The sequence below is a fragment of the Polypterus senegalus genome, chromosome 4 (genome assembly GCF_016835505.1).
Source record: "Polypterus senegalus isolate Bchr_013 chromosome 4, ASM1683550v1, whole genome shotgun sequence".
Taxonomy (NCBI): domain Eukaryota; kingdom Metazoa; phylum Chordata; class Cladistia; order Polypteriformes; family Polypteridae; genus Polypterus; species Polypterus senegalus.
This window is the reverse complement of record NC_053157.1, coordinates 25,931,641-25,953,410: the sequence shown is the minus strand read 5'-3', so window position 1 is coordinate 25,953,410 and position 21,770 is coordinate 25,931,641. Positions and strand designations below refer to the sequence as shown.

At 38.9% G+C, this 21,770-nt stretch overlaps 1 protein-coding gene and 1 long non-coding RNA gene across 2 annotated transcripts in view; one reads left to right on the top strand and one right to left on the bottom strand.

The window, feature by feature from the left end:
- kcmf1 (potassium channel modulatory factor 1) overlaps positions 1-10,446 on the bottom strand; it is an 86,456-nt gene extending 76,010 nt beyond the window's left edge. Inside the window, exon 1 of the mRNA XM_039750362.1 lies at positions 10,185-10,446. Coding sequence (XP_039606296.1) covers positions 10,185-10,443 — 259 coding nt within the window. The 5' untranslated portion in view covers positions 10,444-10,446. The remainder of the gene's footprint in view (positions 1-10,184) is intronic.
- A 53-nt stretch (positions 10,447-10,499) lies between these two features.
- Positions 10,500-21,770, top strand: part of LOC120527203 — a 79,008-nt gene continuing 67,737 nt past the window's right edge. Inside the window, exon 1 of the long non-coding RNA XR_005633287.1 lies at positions 10,500-10,542. This is a non-coding gene — a long non-coding RNA (uncharacterized LOC120527203). The remainder of the gene's footprint in view (positions 10,543-21,770) is intronic.

Genomic DNA, 21,770 nt, shown 5'->3' with positions numbered 1-21,770 from the left:
GCTTTGGTTTGAAAACTGAGTGTTTTCAGCACACAGCAAAAAGCTGTTTTCTGTCAGGTTTCCCTCTTGTGACATTCCAATATATTATTCAGTTTATGATAAACTCACACAGGTGCAAATGATAGTAAATGAATTATTAGTTTTGTTATTATTTGCATCTGATAAAGATTCTGAATGCAGAAGTTAAAACCTACAGGGGAAAATTAGGAATTCTAATTCTTAAATAAATAAGTGAACTAAACCTGACACAAATATATATTCTACTACCCGTAATAGCTGGTCTGTAAAAAGAACAAAAAAAAGCTATGTCTGGAAATAAAACACTTAGAGCCATGGCAACTGTCCATGAATCAAATACAAGACACCTGCTCTAGATTATTTTAATAGTAAAGAACTTAAATCTACGTTTATGTTTAAGGAAACACACCAAGGTGTACCTTTTATATACTCTATAAACAGAGATTTGAATACTATGTGGTACTAATAATTCCAAGGCCTTTATTTTGGACAGCTTCTAAAAAGGAAAACATAGTCAAAAACATTTGTTCCCATCCAATACCCTAGAACATTTACCTGTACATGTGCCAAAACCATTTAATTTGAATACGCTCCTCCTGATCTAAAACTGTGTTTAATGAGTGCAAACTCAGGGTGTCCTCAAATAGACAGAATTTTGTTTGTCCCGTATCATCACAGTTTTTGATATATGAACTACTTTATGAACTACAATATTTGTCCATGATTCACTTCAATAGTAACAGCTACCCATGCTACCCATATAAAACATAAAATCTCTTATATGCACTACAGAAAAACTCTGCTTCTTCTAGAAGGTGTTACACTCCTTAAAATTCACACATTAGTGCAAGCTGCACCTAAAAAATATTTAATGAGCTCAAAATGTGGGCAGATTCTGTTTTTCTTTAACATATCAAGTAACAATACATCAATTTGCCAAATCCAGTGTGTGGATGATATTTGAAAGTGACAAGTCTGTCAAAAAGCCTTCTAGCAATTAACTAAATACTACCTCTTTTAAACAACAATAAATGACATGGTTTGGTCTGGGATTCCGTAAGCAAGAAAGAAAATAGATTAAGTTGATGGGACAGACTTGCATTGAAATTATTTTTTATTCATTTAATATTAAAACAATAATCTTGGAAATGTAATGCTGGCATTCAAGGTACTGCTAATAGCACTAGGATGTACCTGTAGAGTTCATCAACACATCCTGCCTAATGTGCTTGTTCAATCAGAGGTACTGAGTGGACAGAGCACATCCTGCAGCATCACGTGCAAGGTTGGAAACAATTCTAGAGAAGACACCGGTCCACTGTAGGGCTCACACCCACAACTCACTCAGGGAGAAGCCAATTTATAGTCACAACTAACATCCACACCTCTGGGGAGTAAGAAAAACCAGAGTACCAAACAACAAAAATCCTACCAAAAGTTATGAAAACAGTCTGATGTACAAACAACAGTCTTAGTACTAAGAGCCATGACTTCAAAAAAGTTAACATAAACAAAACCAAGGAACTGTTTCTTGACTTTTGCCGCACCAAAAATGCTATTATGTCCAGACTATTTAGGGAGTGGAAATGGAGGAGGTGAACTGTTACAAGTACTTTGGTTGTCTCCATCAATGATAGGCTGGAATGGTCTTGTAACACAGAGGAGCTATATAAGAAAGGGCAGAGCAGTCTTTATTTTTCTTAGGAACCTACGCTCCTTTAATGTGGGTAATGATATACTGTATATGTTCTACAACTCTGTGAAGGCTAGAATGATTGTTCTAAGACGTGGTGTGCTGGGCCAGTAACACTGTTAAAGAGATGTCCACTGAATGAAAAAACTATTTAAAAAGGTAGGTGCAGTTATACCTTTCTCGGCCTGCTAGGACTAGTAGCAAACAAGAGAATGAGAATCAAAACAAAACTAAGTACTGTAGAACCTCTGGTCACGAACATTTTGGGTTACGACCAAAAAGTTTGCCAAAATTTTGCATCTGTTCACGACCACACACTCTGGGGGCAAACAAAAACACTGGCAGCCAGTTTCTCCACGCGTATTCATAAGTGCCACTGATTTCCAATTCTCCGTTTTCCATTTTCTTTTGTTTGCATATACAGGGCCTAACAAAGCAGCTAATATTGCAAACGAAGTTGAAATGTTAACCAAGCAGAGGCCTCAAGTGCTGGAAGAGGTGGAAAAACTGTTGCTAGTGTGGTTGAATGAGAAGCATCTTGCAGGGGATAGCGTAAGCGAGGCGAACATATGCGAGAAAGCCACGAAAATTCATGAAAAATTGCTGAGAAAAAAAAAAAATCCTTCTTCGAGTGGCAAAAGTGAGGCATTTAAAGCCAGTACAGGATGGTTTGAAAAGTTTCGCAAGAGAAGTGCCATTTAATTTTTTTTTTTTCCTGTGCGTAAAACTCAAAAAAAGTGTGCGGTTCGTAAGGGTCTAGCACAAACTCTTACAATGTTAGTTTTCTCTGTTGTTCAAGGGTTTCTCAGTGTTATTCAATGTTTTTACATTTAGTTTACTATTAAACTGTGCATTCTATGGTATAATTAACTATTTCTGTACTTAAAAAAAAATACATATTTATATACAGTTCGTATGGTCTGGAACGGATTAATTGTATTTACATACAATCTTATGGGGAAATTACGTTCGGGTCGCGTCCAGAGTAATGGAACGAATTACGGTTGTGACCAGAGGTACTACTGTACCAGTATGAGCAATGTTTTGCATCCTCTCTCTGACACATTAGGATAAGGTGAATAAACTAAGTTAGGGCAGAAGCTCAGTTTCTTAAAAATCTGTTTACATAGACGAGTGCACTTCTAGAATACTCCCTTGTCTGACATCATTAAACCACAGAGAGAGAAAAAGAAAAAGTCAAGTGTCATATTAGCTGCTGTGAATTTGAAAACAACCATGGAGCCAGTGTTTCCCAAGATTGTACTGCTGCACTTACCACTGCACATTCAGCTTATCCACAAAAAACTTACTGATTCCTAAAATATTTTTGATATTGACAAAGATTATTTCAGCTAGAAGAATGAATAATGTTATTTCCCCAAACATTTTCAACAGAAAATGTATCTGGGGGAGGGGAGTTGTTTTGAAAGAGTTTGACTATAATAAATGGTGTAAAATCTTCAGGATGTCAAGTGCATTTGTAAAATTATGCAGCAAGTTAGGTGATGGGATGACTCTGAATCCAGTAAACATGCGTGCACCTCAGCCCTTAGAAATGCAAATCGACATTGCTCTTTATGGACATAGTTGTGGTGGAGAGTACAGACTGATCGCCGATCAGATTGGTGTACATAAACAAAATGTGTGTACATGTTCTGTAAAGGCATGGTGTGGATAATGAGGGACATTATCAGACAAGCCCCGAATACAAAATTCTTGACTGACACCTGGTTAGGAGTTTACATATCCACATAACCTGGTTAGGGGCTAAGAAATTATAACCCAGTATCTCGGAGATCAAAACCCCCCGTTTTCTCAAAATTGTTTTCCTAAATAGATATCATATTTTAAAAAATGAAATTACATGCTTCTTCTGACTGCAATGATGGACATCCAACACTGATTAATATTTAAATGAAGTGGCACTCATTTGGTGTGAAATAATATATAAGACTTTCATTCACCCTGGTTTTACGTTCATAACATTGTCAGATTTTCACTTTAACTTGATTTGCCTCGAGTCCTGCTGTAGTGCAGGCTGGTAAAAGTATAGCCACAAAAAGATTTTAACACATGATATACATTTAGGAAAAAAACTGCTACATGCCCTATCTAACAATATGAAGGACATCTAACATTAATACATAAGGGTAGGGCAAAGTGGAATAGCCCTCTTTTGCTATAAGCTATCGCAGGTGACAAGGCAGCCAAACTACTGCCTCCTTGCCTATTGTCCTAAAGAACACACCCCTCGTACAAATGAACAGATATTTTGAAACCAAATGATGAAAGTGAGAAGGTGACAGAGCCACTCAAAGTGGTGCTACGTAATCTGATGTTAAAAAAAAAAAACACGGCTTTTATTAAACTCCTGTAAAAAGCCAGATTTCCCCCTGGGGACAAATAAAGTGCTATGTAATTTTATTTACGCTACAAAACATGGTGTGCTAATACTAAAGACTTTCAATCCCCTTAATTTTATGATCCAGACATCGTCAGATTTTTACTGTAACCTGGTTTGCCCTGTAAGAGTCATGCGGTAGTGCATGCTGTTGAAAGCATAACCACAGAAAGATTTTTTTTTACATATATATTTATATCATACTTAAAAAACACTATGTTAAATGCCCCATTTAACTACAATGAAGGGCCATCTAACATTAATACATATGGTGGACGGCTAGGTGAATTAGCCCTCATTTGGTGTAATCTATATATATATATATATATATATATATATATATATATATATAAAAAAGTCAATGTGTGTATGTATGTTCCAGAATCACGTCCGAATGGCTGGACCGATTTTCATGGAGCTTGGTACACATGTTCTCATTGGTCGACTAAAAATACTGTAGTGTGCCAATCAGCCCTAACCCACCCCCTTCTGGGTAGGGTGGGGGGTGATCTTGAGGTCTTGTATGCATGTTATCATTCAGCTGAAACTCAGACAGACCACCAGAGGGCGAACTGGAGGCCTGCCAGCATTCTTTATGTTTGAGCACCACCACCGTGCGCTCCTGTAGGTTTTCAAATTAAATAGAGTTCTACGCGTTCAAGTGTGTGTTTGTCTGGCCCGGAAGTGAGACGCAGAGTCGGGGTAAGGGCTCCAGCTCCGAGGATACGCAAGAGAGGCCAGTACACCGGCAAAAGCAAACCTCCTAAGAAAGACAGTCGCTTAGCTACTAATGCCCAAGCGATGCGAGCACTTCGGCAACATGAATCCTTCTAGCAGAGAGATGCCCAGAGTAGTTCTGACGATTTAAATACTTTCTAGGATCGGTTTACACAGTTAGTATATACCAAGCGACTGCCAGCATTCTTTATTTTTGAGCAGCACCACGCCCCTGTTGCTTTTCAAATTAGAGTTGGCCGGTTCCGAGCGTCAACTAGATGATAACATACATATAAGACTGCAAGACAAGGACATTAGTGAGTCTTTGTTTCTTAATTTATTTTTAACGTTCTGTTTTTTATTATGTTTTTCTCAAACAATTAAAAAAAACACAAGGGTGAACTGGAGGTGACTGTCAGCATTCTTTATGCTTGAGCACCACCGTGCCCCTGTTTTTCAAATGAAATACAGCTGGCCGGTTCCGAGCATCAACTGGATGATAACATACATACAACAATGCAAGACAAGCACATTAGTGAGTCTTTATCCATTAAACCCACTATATCCTAACTACAGGGTCACGGGGCTCTGCTGGAGCCAATCCCAGCCAACACAGGGCGCAAGGCAGAAAACAATCCCCAGACAGGGTGCCAGCCCAACGCAAAAAACCCACGCAAACACGGGGCTAACATGCAAACTCAATGCAGGGAGGACCCGGGAGGCGAACTCAGGTTTATTGTTTGTTAATTTATTTTTAAAGTTGTGTTTTTTTAATTATGTCTTACTCAAACAATTAAAAAAAACTTTATTTTCCTCCCGGGCAATGCTGGGTATTTCAGCTAGTGTAACACTAAAAACTTTCTATCCCCTTGGTTTTATGTTGCTAACTTTGAGTGCATTTACATGCACAGACAAATAACCAGGATGAAATGTGTAACCTGGTTAAAACAGAAACCTGGTTAATTAAAAATCTATATTTGCATACACAAGTAATCTAATTTTCTGGAGTTCTCTTTTAGCAAAACACTCAAACATCATTTAACTTTTTTTTTTTCTTTTTTTTAAAAAATGTGCAGTTTCATGTCATCACCGGCTACCACGAATCCAAAAATAAACAAGACGCCTGTGGCAATTTTCTTGTGTTTTATAAATACATTTTATCCTTCATCCCCTTTTCACATCTTCAAACCTGAGCCCCAAAGACTCGACATATGAACACTGGCCTCTGTGTCACCCGATCACACTGTTTCAACATATCTATATCTAATAGCTGGATTAAATAAAACTAAACCAACACTTTATTAATATTATTCTGTCACCAGATTGCACACAGCACACTGTTTTCTGCTTGGCTGTGTGACTACACTCTGCAAAGAAGCAGAACAGAAGTACATGTGCTTCCTGCCTTACACATACTGCTGCTGGGGTAATAATGCAGGTCTTTTAACTTCATTAAAATCAGCATTGCATTAGGTTAGTTGTCACTTTACAAAGTAATCTGAACACTTCAAGCATGTTCCTTTTTTACCCATTACCCTATCACTCACAAGATTCTGCCTCTGAGCTTAGCATTGTACGTTCAGCACCTCAACATAAATTTACCTATTTCTGAAACACTGAGACAGATTATTTCAACCAGGAGAAGGAATAATGCTATTGCTGAAGCATTTGCCTCAGGAAATGCATCTTGTGGACACTTCCACCTGTGGCTGCAGAAAGCAAAGTTAAGACACACACCACAAGCTAAAAATCCCTTAATGTAATCCTAAGGGCTCATTTATACTTCACACTCAGAACGCGTATGCATCATGGCTGCCACGCGTTCATTGGATGCGTCCTCTGAGTAGGTCCTCAGAAATTAACGTGATGCGTGCACGAGTTGCAGTACCTGCAAAAAGTCGGGGAGCGCAGTGTGCTAAAAGTTGGAATGTGACGTCCGATCTCTGTTTACTATCTACATGTGACAGAAAGCCGCTTTGCGGCTCCTACGAGATCAGAGTGCGCGCTTCGATGTTTGATGAATGGTTCGATGTTGTGAAGCAAAATGCCGACATACAGATGTATTCGTGATGCTTTTATATTCAAGCGTCACATATTCCCGATCATAATGACAGGATACATTTTAAAAGTCTCATATACCGTCTTCTGTGCCGTCTTTTTTTCTGGGGCTTCCTCCGGTAGTGACAGCAGCGAATGGCCAGCAATAGATCGCCACACTGAACACATTAAATGTATGATATTCCAACTCTCTGCACATTTAGAATCCTTAGATTTATACTTGATATCACTTTCATGATGAAATTCATTAAAGTATGTATGTTACATTTTTACAGATAAATCGTTAATTTTGTTTAAATAATGAATACTGTCAATAATTATACACATGGGGGTGACACGGTGGCGGATCATTAGCGCTGCTGTCTTGCAGGGAGCCACGTCCCTAGTATTCCCTGCCAGGAGTTTACATGTTTTCCTGCTGGGTTTCCTAAGTGTGCTCCGGTTTCCTTCCAAAGATATGAAGATTTGGTTACACTAAAATGACACTAGTGTATGAGTGCTTGTATTCACCTTGCGATGAGCTGATGCCTCGTCCAGGGATTGTTTCTGCCTCGTGCCCAATGCTAGCTGAAATGGACAAATCCCTGGACAGATGGATTAAATCGTTAAACACCCTTTTCAGATATATTGTAGTAAGGTATAAATGGAATTTAATGGGTGTTCCAGGCAATTCACAACACAGCGAAGCCAAACCTGTTCTCACTGTGATGATATCTCACACTGCCACCTGGTGGATTCCTCCAGATTTATGTAAAGTACGTGCACAAGTATAAACAGTAAAATGCTTGCATAGCAGGAGCGTCTGCTGCAGCATGCGTCGCGTGAAGTATAACCCCAGCCTAAGGGTTTACGTGGCCAAATAACTGGGTTACATTTGGAGAAATCTACATCTGTTAACCAAGTTTCTCTAACTGGAAAATGGGTTTACATGGCACTTTAGAAACCCATTTTTTGTGAATAACTGAGTTATTATAGCACCTATAGCACCACTATTGTCAGATTTTTTACTTTAAATTGATTTGTCCTGGAAGAGTCCTGTTGTCATGCATATTGTTAAAAGCACAATAACGCACAGATTGAAGGTTGGCGTCCTTCAACATCTGCAAATGTTCTATCAGACGGATGTGGCGAGCGCCCTCTTCTATGCGGTCGTGTGCTGGGGAGGCAGCATAAAGAAGAGGGACACCTCACGTCCGGACAAACTGGTGAGGAAGGCAGGCTCTATTGTAAACACGGAGCTAGACAGTTTGACATCTGTGGCAGAGCGACGGGCGCTGAGCAGGCTCCTGTCAATCATGGAGAATCCACTGCATCCACTGAACAATATCATCTCCAGACAGTGGAGCAGCTTTAGCGACAGACTGCTGTCACCGTCTTGCTCCACTGACAGACTGAGCAGATTGTTTCTCCCCCACACTATGCGACTCTTCAATTCCACCAAGGGGGGGGGTAAGCGTTAACACTATAAAATGATATTGTCTGTTATACCTGCCTCGCAATCTCCACCTTGTATTTTATAACTTGCACTGCATTTTTATCACTCTTTAGTTAATATTGTTTTTATCAGTATGTTGCTGCTGGAGTATGTGAATTTCCCCTTGGGGATTAATAAAGTATCTCTCTCTATCGTATCATATTTTAAAAAAATAATGTTGCATGCCACATCTGACTACAAAGAAGAACATTTAATATTAATACATGTACGTAAAAGGGATGGTTAGGTGGAGTTGCCCTCATTTGCTGTTGCAAGTCATCATAGGTGACAAAGCAACCCCACTGTCATCTCCTTGCCTTCTGTCCCAAAGGACACACCTCCCTTACTTAAGTATAAATGGACTACAACTGTTACCTGTCCCATCAGACTACAATGAAGGACATCTGACATTAAACATATCTAGGGATGGCTAAGTGAACTAACCATCATATGGTGTGATATAATGCTAAAGACCCCAGGTTTTACATTCCTAACATTGTCAGACTTTTTCTTTTTTTTACTGTAACCTGGTTTGCCCTGTGACAGTCTTCTTGTAGTGCAAACCGTTTAAAGCATGATCACACAAAGATTTCTTCCCAAAATGTACATCATTTTTATATATATATACATAAAAATGAAGTTACATGCTATAGCTGACTACAATGAAGGGCTAGTAACATTAACACATAAAGAGATGTCTAGGTACAGTTGCCCTCATTTGGCGTTACAAGTCTTCACAGGTGACAAGGCAGCCCCCACTGTCGTCTCCTTGCCTGCTGTCCCAAAGGACACACACCTCTTATTTAAGTACAAATAGAGGAATATTTCACAGACAAATGATATGCGACAAGGATGACAGGCCACCAAATTTGAGCTACTGAGATGCAAAATCCCATTTTTTTTTTAATTTCTGTATTTATTAAATAAAATAACGAAACAATATCGGAACGGTGCGGAGGGTCAAGTGAGACCGACAGACAGCAGCCCTGTCATGTTAAACCAATTGAACGTGGACAGCAACTGCTTCGTTCGTTCTGATAACTTCAATCTGGAATAAGGCGGCGGCTCGATTTTACTTTTTAAAAGGTTAACAATTTCAGTGACCACCAACTTCCAAGTAGAATTTGCGTAAAGCACTACACGGCCTAGTTGACTTGCGCTTCCCGGTTCAGGCAGCGCCGGAATAACGAACGTTCTCCAAACACGCCTGCACGAGGGTTCCACTCCATTAATCTCTTCGGTTTTCTTTTACAATTTCTAGAATTCTACCGTTTGGAAGACCAGAAAACTGGCTAGACGCAAACTCTCATGTTGGCAGTTAGGCCTCTGACAGGCCTCAGCCTCCCCAACGGCCACCTTGATGACAGTGCAATCAACATTGGGGCAAGTCGGCGCCCGAAGACTACAGAAGAACGCGGGGCTGGAAAGATACCAAACTAGTTTTCATCACCCCTTTCTTCCTTCTCGTACCGAAGCTTAGAGGTACCGACGTGATCATTTACTATGAGGCCAACCAAGTGTTCCACTAAGAACAGCGAATCGCAGGCCCAGCCTATCCCGGGCACTCGAGTTCCGGCAGCACCCTACCGTCCTTGCGCTTCCTCCGGCACGGTTCAGGGTTTCAACTCCCCACTCCAGCTCAGCCAGGATGGGGGTGCAATGAGAAGTGGCTGCCGCCATCATTTGCCTCCCTCCTTCCAATGCATTTCAATATAAAAACAACGCCCCCCGCACACCACCAACAACAATCCGTGCAAAACTAAAGCGCTCCCCACATTTCTCTTCCCCCTTCGCCCGCCGTTGCCCGCGTTTATCGTCCTCACCTTCATGTCGGGACATCCTACAGACGCTGACACAGCCCCCTCCTTGGGCTCCCTGGCACGAATCACGCAAGACGCAGCCGCTTTGGAGAAGTGAAGCCGGGACTCGCTCTCTCTCGCCTCTCTGCTCATGAAGATGGATCCGGAGCTCCCAGCTCTCTGCCTCCCCCTCGCCGTCTGTCGCGGCCGTAGTACACACGGCACCGTGGCGGGCGTTACAGTGAACACTAGGGGGCGCGCGTCGCCACATACTGCAGCACATCAGCCGACCGCTCCACAGACGACGCTTCTTTATCGACTCGATTTCCTACGGTCGAGCGCCTCCCGAGACGTCGCGCCGGTCGGGATATCATTCGCTCAGGTATTGTAAAGCGGCGTGCTGGCAAAATTAATACAATTGGCGGCCGTAATAGCTAATAAGAATACATGCGAGTTAAATATTATGGGTGTCTTCAAATGTTTAATGATGGTTAAAAAAAATCCTGATTCTGGGAGTTCTGGAGCTCCACAGTGTATGTGCCATTTCAGATTCACGTTAAGAAATGGTTGTCGGATAATGCAAGGGAAGTTCCAATAGTCGTTTTGAATTTGTTCCCTATGGCTGATTTTTTTTTTCAGGTAATCTTTCTTAACTATTCACAACAACATCCTGAAATTTCCGAAGTATCATATTTCATTATGATTGTCACAGGTGGAACTACTATGAAACTAATGAACTTCAGGGCCCCTAATCCAGGAAGGGCCCCAGAAGTGACTTTAGTCCACTGTTTAAAAAATTTGAGTCTGTACTGTATGAGAAGGGTTTTTATTTTAAAATTTGATCATATTAATGATGTAGTGTAATTCAATACAAAATAATGGATAAAAATTAAATGGTTATTAAAGTATCATGTAGGCTATTCACTTTAAGAATGTTTCATTCTAAATGTATTTAAAATAAAATAGTTACAAATAATTTATATTATTAACATTTTTGACAGAAATTAACATTTTTTTAAATTAAAATAATGTATGTCTATCACAAGCAGTGAAGCAGAAAGGAATTTCTCAAAGCTATCCATTGCAGAGAACAGATTTTGGACTATAGTGACTGAAGAGTGTTCTTTATGCATATTGTCCCTAGAAAATGACATTACAAGGATGCTCTCATATGACAAAACTGTACGTGAATATGTTTCTAGAATAAAAACAAAAATGGAAAAAAAGATTCTTTTGTAAAATGTGCTTCATGTATTTTCATAGGTATTTGAAATAAAAGATTTTATTGACTGTGGCCCTTTCAATGTTTTATTTAATCATTCATTCATGTAACATTCCCCTAATTTTCAGTTCCCCATAACTTCAAACATATAAGGCATAGGAAATGTTTATTCCCAAGTGCAAGTTTGACATATGAGATAATCCAATACAGCAATTTTAATAAAATTTTTGAGATGTAGTGGTTACATTCTGTCACTGATGGAACCCAGAAATGAAGGAAGGTGTGAATGTCTTGTGCAGCCGCCAGTGACTTTTTCCGAACAAACGAGTGCTCATGCTCTACCAACTTTTCACTTCAGTTTATCGACAGCAGAAAGTTCATCTTGTTGACCAAGAATGGACCCAGGCAACCATACAAAAGTAGTTTGCCTCACCCTAGACATCAACACAAAGAAATGTTTGGCTGAAGTTCTCCAGAATCTCTAGAGAGGTCGTCCCAAGTGCAAGATGAGCAATTAGTGCCCTCACCATGACAGTGCTCCTGCAGGGTAAGCCACCAAGCTCATTGGTGCCTCTGAGATCATCCTTTTGGATGTCCCACTCTACTCGCCTGCCATGGCCTCTTGTGATTTCAGGCTCTTCCCCAAAATCAAGGCCAACACGTGTGGATAATGCTGTGAGAATCGAGAAGACGTAATGAAGGCTTTGAATGAATAGTCCAGACTCTTTTCCTGTGTGGTTCGGAGTTGGCGAAACAGGCTGCCCACTTTCATCCAAACTGCAGACTCCCTCAAAGAAGTTAAGAAGCGATTGAAGATCGGTCTGTTCTGTAAATATCTGTCTAATTGAATAGAGGAAAAAAAACTTTATAATGCGATACTTTATGTTCTTGGTTAATTTGTTGAAGTTTAATTGCTTTATTGATTGTAATCTATGATTGTAAATGTATGAGTCATTACATCTTTTCACTTTTGGCAATCGACTTTTGCTACCTGTCCTATTACACTTGCTGAAAAAACAGACCCTAGCCTAATGCTACTCGATTGTTTACCTCTTTTGTAAGTCACTTTGGATAAAAATGTCTGCTAAGCAAATAAATATAAATGTAGAGGCAAAGGTGAAAAAATGATTTTCAGATGTGTTTTGAAAAATCGATTCAGAGATTGCAAAAATACATTTGGGTTGGTGGAAATTATGTGGAGAAGAAGAGAATGGATAAGGTTTCTGAGGAAAAAATGTGGGTTATCTCTTTTATTTCTATTAAAGTGAATGGATGTTTGGAACTCCCCTCATATATCAGTTTTTATTTCAAAATCAATTACCATTGTTTTAGGTTTGTTTTTTTTTTTGAAGGTGTACACCCTAATTTAGTATTAATAGGTTCTGATTCATTATCAGGTTTGAGATGTTTAAAATTTGGTAGATTAGAAGGGAAACCAGATATATGTTATTAGACACTGGCCAGAAATTGTGCAGGCTGCATGTATGTGTGCGTTTCTTATGGGTATCAGCTCATGTCGGGGTGGAGGGAAATTAAATTGCTAATCTTCTTGCAAAACAGGCTCTGAGGAGTAAGGTCATTGATGTTGTGGTGCCTTTACCGAAAGGGGAGGCGAAATATGTAATCAGGAAATCCATTAGGAAAATCTGGTAGAACTATTGGAATGAAGGGAAAAAAGGAAGACACCTGTTTAACATTCAAAAGGAGGTGGGAAATCAGTGGCTGGGTGGGAATAATAAGGAAGAAATAATACTAATGCATATTAGAATTGGACACTCTGCATTAAATTACATATTATTTAAAGTTAATGAACGTGAGACAGGCTGTTTCAGAAATTGTAATGACACAAAGACTGTACTGAATATTTTATTTCACTCTCGGTTGTATAATGAAGATACTTTATTGCTGAGGGAACGGAGTTGGGAGTTACACTGGTTTCTTTGGAGAGTGTTCTAAAAAGGATTGCCAATACACAACACATTTGTGTCTATTCGACTTTTTGAAACACATTGGACTTTATAATATTGAAATAAAGTTTTTTTTCTAATTTCTTCATCTTGCTGCACACTCTAGATTAGTAGGTGGTGGTAATGCGCCTGACGTTGGTCTGCCCACCGCCATAAAACACTAGAAGAAGAACTTCATGTGGAAAAGTGGTAACTGTTGACTTTTAAAGTAAGTATACTATCTGTGAGACTGTAAAGTCGAAAAGAGTTTTTTTGTCCTAAACCAATGGCTTCTACTGCTAAGAACTACATTTTTTTAGTTAAAATCTTTACAGTAGAACTAGCAATAAATGTATGGCATTCTCTGTGCACGTGTAGCTGGAAAAGATAGTAAAGACACTATATAATAGATAGATAATAAAGGCACTATATAATAGGTTGACAGATAGATAGATAGATAGATATATTTTATGCATCCATTGAGGGAAATTCAGGTGTCCAATAGTTCAAACACATCAGTAAAAAGTGTTACAAATTATTAAAAAAAAAAAAGTCAGGGACGCAAGTTGGTTTCACTAGAGAAGAAATGTATAGCCACAGTGATTCTTAAAACAAGAAAACAACATTAAGCTGTTTAACAGCCAATATCTGTGCACACATGGGATACCTGGTTGTTCCAGAAATGAATTTCCTTCACTTTCTGTTTTGTTTTTTTTTTTTACTTTATTTGAACAATAAAGTTTCAATACACTATTATACAAAACATGTTTAAATATATTTATAATAAATTCTAAGGGTTATTGTTTATCACACAAAAAATTGCAAAATACTGGTCGTTGAACCTTGATGTTTCTCTTAATTGAGAGCTTATGAAGTAATACATATGACACGACCCACAAAATGAAGTTACAGGGTACTTCGACCACGTAATTGGACTTTGGGTCCTTCTAACAGCAAACAGTAACATGGCTGCATGCCATGGCTAATAGGAGAAGAATGGAGTCTCAGGCATGTGGCATGGTTGACAGGAAAAGAACTAGAGCAACATCTGCTGACAGTGAAGTATGTTTCACTGATTGATTTTGTCAACCACAAGTTATACACTCCGAACATAAAAGAAAGTCATACATGGTCAAAGAAGGGTAGATGCATGCATCTCCACCCTGCAAGGGCTTCAGGTCCTTCTCACAAGTGGTAGTCTCGTCACACAAGGCAGAAAAAGAACAGGGAACACATTTGCTGACAGTAAAGCACATTGCACAGGATCAATTCATCGTTCATCACAAATGCCTCATACACGCCTTTAGGGCACAAAACAGATAGCTGTGTCCTCACCAGAGTGACCTAGGGTGCTGTGTGCTGAAAGAAGTGCATGAACCATCTTTCTTAGAGGACCAGAGGTCCAATATTTACAATGTATGACAATTCAAATATTTCCTTCAAAATATTAAAGTAGAATAAAGGAAAACAACAAACAAAAAATACATCAACAGTAATACTCTAATTAGATTAGAAATCATTGACCTTTGTGATTCTTAATTAACTCAAGGGCCCAAATAAAATTGCTTAGAACTGAATTAGTATAATAGATTTGTCTACAGTAAAGAAAATAATATCATTTAATTAAAATAAAAATAACCTGATTTCTGGGTAATTCTAGTAGACATTTCTTTCTATAGTTTTCTGGAGATAGATAGATGAAACTTTATTTGTCCCCTGGGGAAAAGTTGGCTTTGTACTGAAGCTCAATAAATAAATATTTACACCAGAGTGACTAAAAAAACACAAAACTAAAAGGAAAAAAATCTTCTGGCTTTGCAGTCACAGTAGGCGATCGGTATTAAGCGGGCATATTTCTTTTAATATAAAGGAGCCCCAGCAGCATTTCTTAACACACGTCTCCTGAATAATTCTTTGGCTGAAAGTCCTTGGTGTTAGAGCATTAGAGAGAGAACATGCAGCTTTGTTCATAATGGCCATTGGTTTTATTTTCATTATCTATTTTGTTATTACCTCTATTGGATCAAGAGTGTGTCCCATACCAAGCTTGCCTTTATAGCCATCTTCTTGATTCAGTAGGCCTCTTTTGAAATGATGCTATTGGCCAAGCTCACCACAGCATAGAAAATCTCACTGGCCATCATAGAGTTGTAGAAAGGATGTCACTGCCCCCATTAGAGGAATGCAGTCTCCGAAGTAAAGAGTCTTCTCTACCTTTTCCTATATTCTGTAGGTTCTCTGAGTCACAAAACGACTTCATCCTCTCATTGATGTTGAGCCCCAAGTACCTGTAGTAATGCATGACCTCCACCTCCCAACAATGTCCGTATGTAGAAGCTTACTAGTGTGACAAAAGTCAATAAGGAAATCCTTGGTGTGGCTGATGTTAAGTGGCAAACAATTCTCTTTGCACCAATAAACAAAGTTTTCCACCTGACTCCTCTCTTCTGTCTCATCCCCTTTATCAATACACCCCATAAGTGCAGAATCATCTGAGAATTTTCTCCAAGTGACATGACCTGCTGTTATATTTGTACTTGGAGGTGTACAGAATGAGGAGTGAAGGAGACAGGACTGTTCCTTGTGGTGCTCTAGTGTTACTCACATCCACATCAGAGACACGGTCATTGAGTCTCACCAACTGTGGTCGGCCCGACAGATAGCTCTTTACACAGGAAACCATAAGCTTATCTACCTGCTCATCTCTGAGCTGAGCACTGTGATTATTTCAATTGCAGTTTTACTGAAGAACTAGCAATAAATGTGAGGCCTGGGCTATGTGTGCACAGCTAAAAAAGCCACTGGCGCAAGTTGGTTTCACTAGAAAAGAAGTTTATGTGATACAACTGCAAGCATTTGCTAGCCTCGGTGATTCTGAAAACAAGGCAACATTAGGCAGTTTAAAAGCTATTATCTGGGAACACCTAGAATACCATATTACACAAGTATTCAAACCATTTACTCAATTGTTCGTTGAAGCACATTTGGTGGCGATTACATCCTGGATTATTCCTGGTTATGATGCAACAAGCTTTGTACAATTGGATTTGGGGTTTACTGCCATTCTTCTCTGCAAAGGAATGCACACCTTAGGCTGGACCTTAGGCTGGGCCAAAGGTTCAGCTTCCAACAGGACAATGATCCTAAACACAAAGCAAAAACAACATAGGTGTGACTTAGTGGCAACTCCATGAATGTTTTAGAGTAGCCCAGACTTGAATGAAATCCAGCATTTCTGGAGAGACCTGAAAATATCTATCAGCTGACAGCCTCCATCCACCTTGACCGTTTTATACTGCCTTGACATGTTTAATAAGTTTTTAAGCTTCTCCTCTATGCAAGTCTTGTCTTGCACTTTAAAACGTATGTGAAGGGTACCGGGGTTCAGACATGAAAACAAAAGGTATTAAACTTATAAGACATGTCCAGCAAAATTTTTGATTTTAGAAAATGTGCCTTTCGTGTTTCTGAGGCATGCGTGTCACAACAAATGTATAAAAGTAATTTGTTTTATCACAGATTCTTGAGATAAGAATAATACATTTCCTCTTCACTTATCGTCATGGATAGAGTTTTGACATTTTCCTCAGACATTACCCCTAATGCTGAGACACTAAGCTTCTGCATTATTCAGTATATTCCCAACACTGAAAAAATATTGTGTTGTTTTGCTATAATTATTTAATTCTTTCATAAAGATTTTCATTCCTGCCTCCATGTATTTCAGTAGTTTAATGACAACTACAGAGAGGAAGAGGATGCATACAAAGTGCAATCAAATTGCAAGAAATGTAGATATTAAAGAAAAAAATCAGTTTTAAGCATGTTAAAGTTGAGTAAGTTAGTACAGTTTTTTTTTTTTTAATCGTAGGCTAGCACAGAGCTGTCTTTCCTTCCTTATAGCGCTAGGGTCCGCATGGAGTCTGCACTTTCTCACCATGTATTTATTGATTGATTGGTATTATTGAGTGTGTTTAACTGTAGAAGAGTAACCGTTTCAACAGTCAGTGCTGGAAATGTGTCAGTAATACTTAATACCATCTACCAAAAACTATTAGTGAAGTGTTGTGAAGTAAATGACATCCATCCTCTTTTTTTCGGTTATACAACTTACTATGTATGGAAGGGTAAAGACTATAAGTGAACTCATGACAGTTTTTTTTAGTGATTATTGTTTAGTTGTCTACTGAACAGAGACAACAATTTAGTGCTTACAGTGCCTGCTGATGATTTGTCAAAGTTAAAAATGTACAGTAGAGGAAACCGTGCCCCCAGAGCTGAAAGATTGCCACGGAGAAAGGCAAGTAATGAGGTGAAGTGCACTGCTGGCCTCCCTTTATAATGGCTGAAACCCACTGAAATGTTCTGGTTTGCTTTTTCCTTCCTAAAATAAGATGGATATGCTGTTTTACAATATATTTGCAATCTCAAGACACAGATCAATATTAGATACACTCTTAGCTTGAAACGTTTATGTGTTTGGTAAGTTTAAGGCTTTTGTTTTTGCATTTGGACTTTGGTACCCTTCACCTCCATTTTAATGCCCAGGAACAAGCTAGGAATTTTCTTAAATTTAAAAAAGGTTCACTTTAGAAAGCAATTTTATGTGGCAAATTAATATATGCTACGATTGTGAAGAAATAACTTTGACTTGAAAAATACCAAACCTGTTCTTTAACACACATAACACCTAAGCACTTCTAATTTTACTGATGCCCACGCTCAGTGTCATGTCCGTTAAACAAAGCCCGCAGATTCATGTACTTATTCATTTTTCAGCCATCTCACACAAAGTGCATAAACTTTTCCTCGCTCAATTTGCAATGGCAGAGACTTTTCCATGTTGATCTCCTTTAACCAGCCTCCTAAACTACACAGCATCAATACACTTGTGAAACCAACTCCACTGCTGATAGCTACAGAAAGTACACACTTGGGCCTTAAGCATCATAAAAGTTTGACAAATAATTTTTCCCTACCTGCTGATTGAATAACCCCCACCATTACATTTTTTTCAGCTCACTTTCAGCAACCTTAATACTGAAGAGAGCTCCTCTTAGAATCTTTTAACACTTAACACTTCCATGCCATGTAAAATTTCATCTTGTTCCTTCTTGCTTCCACTTTCAGACTGTTATGTTACAGCCAACATTCATTACCTGGTTTCTGTATAATTTCTCTTTTACTGCTGTTTTTGTTATTTTTGAATTATTATATTTCAGGTTTTTGTATAATTTCTGTTAGGTTTATTTATTATTTCATATTTATGTACCGTCTCTCTTTAAGTGTTTTGTGGGTGGACACCCAAGAGGCAGGCCCACTGTGATATTACTGCTGAAGGACCACCATTGACCTTTATATGTACGTGAGACTGGAGAGTTGGTTGTTCGGTAGATCACTGAGTCTGTTAGAGTTACTGTTGTGAATTATTACTTTCCTTTAACTGTTTTTTGTTTTTCTAGATATTTTCTTGATAGAGTGGTGCTTCTGAGGCTAGGTATCTGTGCTGGCAATCAGAAGGTTGTCAGTTTGAATCCTGTAAACTGTGACTCTACTCCATTGGGGCCTTAATCTGTAATTGCCTCTTCTTGGGTATGATGTTAATCTGAATCCAGGCCTGCAAGGAGGTCCTCAACTTGCACAGAAATTTTGGAGGTTGGTGGCAGGATTGGCACTTTAGCCACTGTAAAAAAAACCTTACACTGTTCCAGTGTGGTGCTGAGATGTCAACCCGTTGTACGGCTGCACCCTGGTCCAAATCCGGGTGGTTTGTCATGTGATGGGTGCGGCAATGTGCTGAATCGGTGCTTGCTCCCAGCCGTCTCTTCCTTGATATTTCACTTCTGTTTTTGAATGAAAAGTTTTGGACTTCAAATTGAGATTTCTTCACCTTACATTGCCTTTTTAGGCAAATCCTTTTTTACCCTTTTTCACTGTTTTTTTTTTAATTTTGCATCTCTTTTTTGTTTATTCTAAATAAATGCACTCAAATCTCAATCACTGTGGTGGGTGCGGCAACACAACGCATGCTCCTCCTCCTCCTAAATGAATTCTTAATTTATGAAGATTCATTGTTTGAAAGTGTCTTATCAAGCCAGATATTTAACAGTTCCTCTCTCTTGAAAGATATTTGTTATATTTTTAAGAATATTTGAGATATTTCAGACTTTGAAAGCCAGCTCTCCATTTTTGAGCCTAGTGGACTGCAGCTTGCCTGTGAGTATGGTGGCTGGTGGCTTGGAAGTGAGGCTGCCTCTGGACAGGTTGGTGGAGGTCCTGGATTGCTTCATGGGACTTTTAGGATAAGAGCAACCTGCTGTTTTACAAGACACACCTCAATAATAGAACCCCAACTGATCATTGGACCAGAAGAAGAAGTTCTCCTTTAGCATGATTGGCTGAAGGCCTCATATTTAAGTCATGTTACGAGCAGCTCAAAGGGAGGAGGGTCACTCTGTGCAAATTCATCAGCAGAGACGTCAACAACATACAAGAGATCCCATGTAAATCGGTCATTATAGCCATGTGCTCAGTATCAGTACATGATCAGAAAGTATTACTAACATATGTGGAACATCTTATGTGTGCTCAACAAAGTTATGGATACTGTATACTGAAAGACACAAGTGTATTCATTTATCACTTCCATTCATTCATTTATTCATTCATTAAAATTAAATATTCTAATAATGAGATAAACTGTATAATGTTTGTTTCTGCCATTTTGCCCACTTAGGAGATCATCCCCATTCCATAAGCTGCAAAAATCTTTCCAAAACAATCTAGCTGTTCTGGGTGAGGGTGGAATTGACTTTGGTTTTGTCAAGTTTGACTTGCTTGTATGGAATGTTACTTGCTTTTAATAAATTCAATAAAATTGAAAAAAAGAAAAACAATCTAGCTGCAGACAGACACTCTCAGGTCTAAGATGCTCTCACGTCATTTGAAGGTTCTCATAACATAAACAAGCTCCAAAAAAAAAGTTGGAGTCAATGTTATAATATTGCACTCCATGACTTATTTTTAGAATAAACATATTTTTCTTATGTGTCTACAGGCAACTTTATTAGATTCACCTGCATACTACCACAAATAGCCTGCCAGGCATATGGCTGCAACTCAATATACAGTTTAGGACACGCAGACATGATAAGGAGGTTTACATGTTTTACAGCCAAACATTAGAATGAGCAGATTGTGTCATCTGAGTGACATTGACTATGGTGTGGTTGTTAGTACCAGGGTGGTGTTTCTGTCATAACAAGAACACCTGCCCTCTTGGGATTTTTTTACACTATAGGCCCTAGAGTTTGTATGCAATGGTGCAATAAACAAAAATAATCCATTGAGCGTCAGTACTCTGGGCGAAAATGTCTTGATAATGAGTGAGGACTGAAGAGACTCATTTAAGTTAACAGAAATTAAATAACAGCTCTTTACAATTGTGGTGTATATGGGGCACATCTGAACACACAGCCCATTGGAAGTGGATTGGTTATTGGTTGGCAGCCGAAGATCATGCTGGGTTCCATTTCTGACAACTAGAAACTGAAAGATGAGGCAATAGTCGGTACCTGATCAACAAAACTGGGTGACTGAAGACTGCAAAATGTCACCTGGTCTCATGAACCTCACTTACTACCACAACATGCAAATAGTAAGGCCAGAATCAGATGTAAACTGCATGAATAAATTGTGTCACTGGTATGAACAGAGGTGTGTGTTGTGTATATATATATATATATACACACACACAGCAGGGGTCCTCAATCACAGTCCTGGAGGGCCGCAGTGGCTGCAGGTTTTTGTTCTAACCCGGTTGCTTAATTAGAAAGCAATTCTTGCCAATAATTTAATTTCATGGCTTGTTAGTGATTTAACTCTGCTACATCAGGTAATTCTCGTATCCTAGATTTTCTTCCCCTTTCTAAGGATATCATCCAGATAATTTGAAGGCTAAAATGGATGAGTAATTCTCAGTCCTTCACTTTTTTCTCTTTACTTTCCTTCCAAGTGTTTAATTAAACCCAATAATGTATGATAAATACACATGGGTGTAAATGGTAACAAGCTAAATGGAGAAATGCTGGTGTCTTTTGTCATTTGCATGTTATTGCTAATTAGGAGCAATACAGCTGTTTAAGACTAAAATAAGCAATAAGGGCTCAAAATCTTAACGAGCGACACAACTAAAGTGAAGCAGAAGTGTTACTTGAGCAATAAGTGCATCTTATTAAGCAATTGGGTTGGAGCAAAAACCTGCAGCCACTGCGGCCCTCCAGGACTGTGATTGAGGACCACTGATATACAGTATATACAGAGCATCCGGAAAGTATTCACAGAGCATCACTTTTTCCACATTTTGTTATGTTACAGCCTTATTCCAAAATGGATTAAATTCATTTTTTTCCTCAGAATTCTACACACAACACCCCATAATGA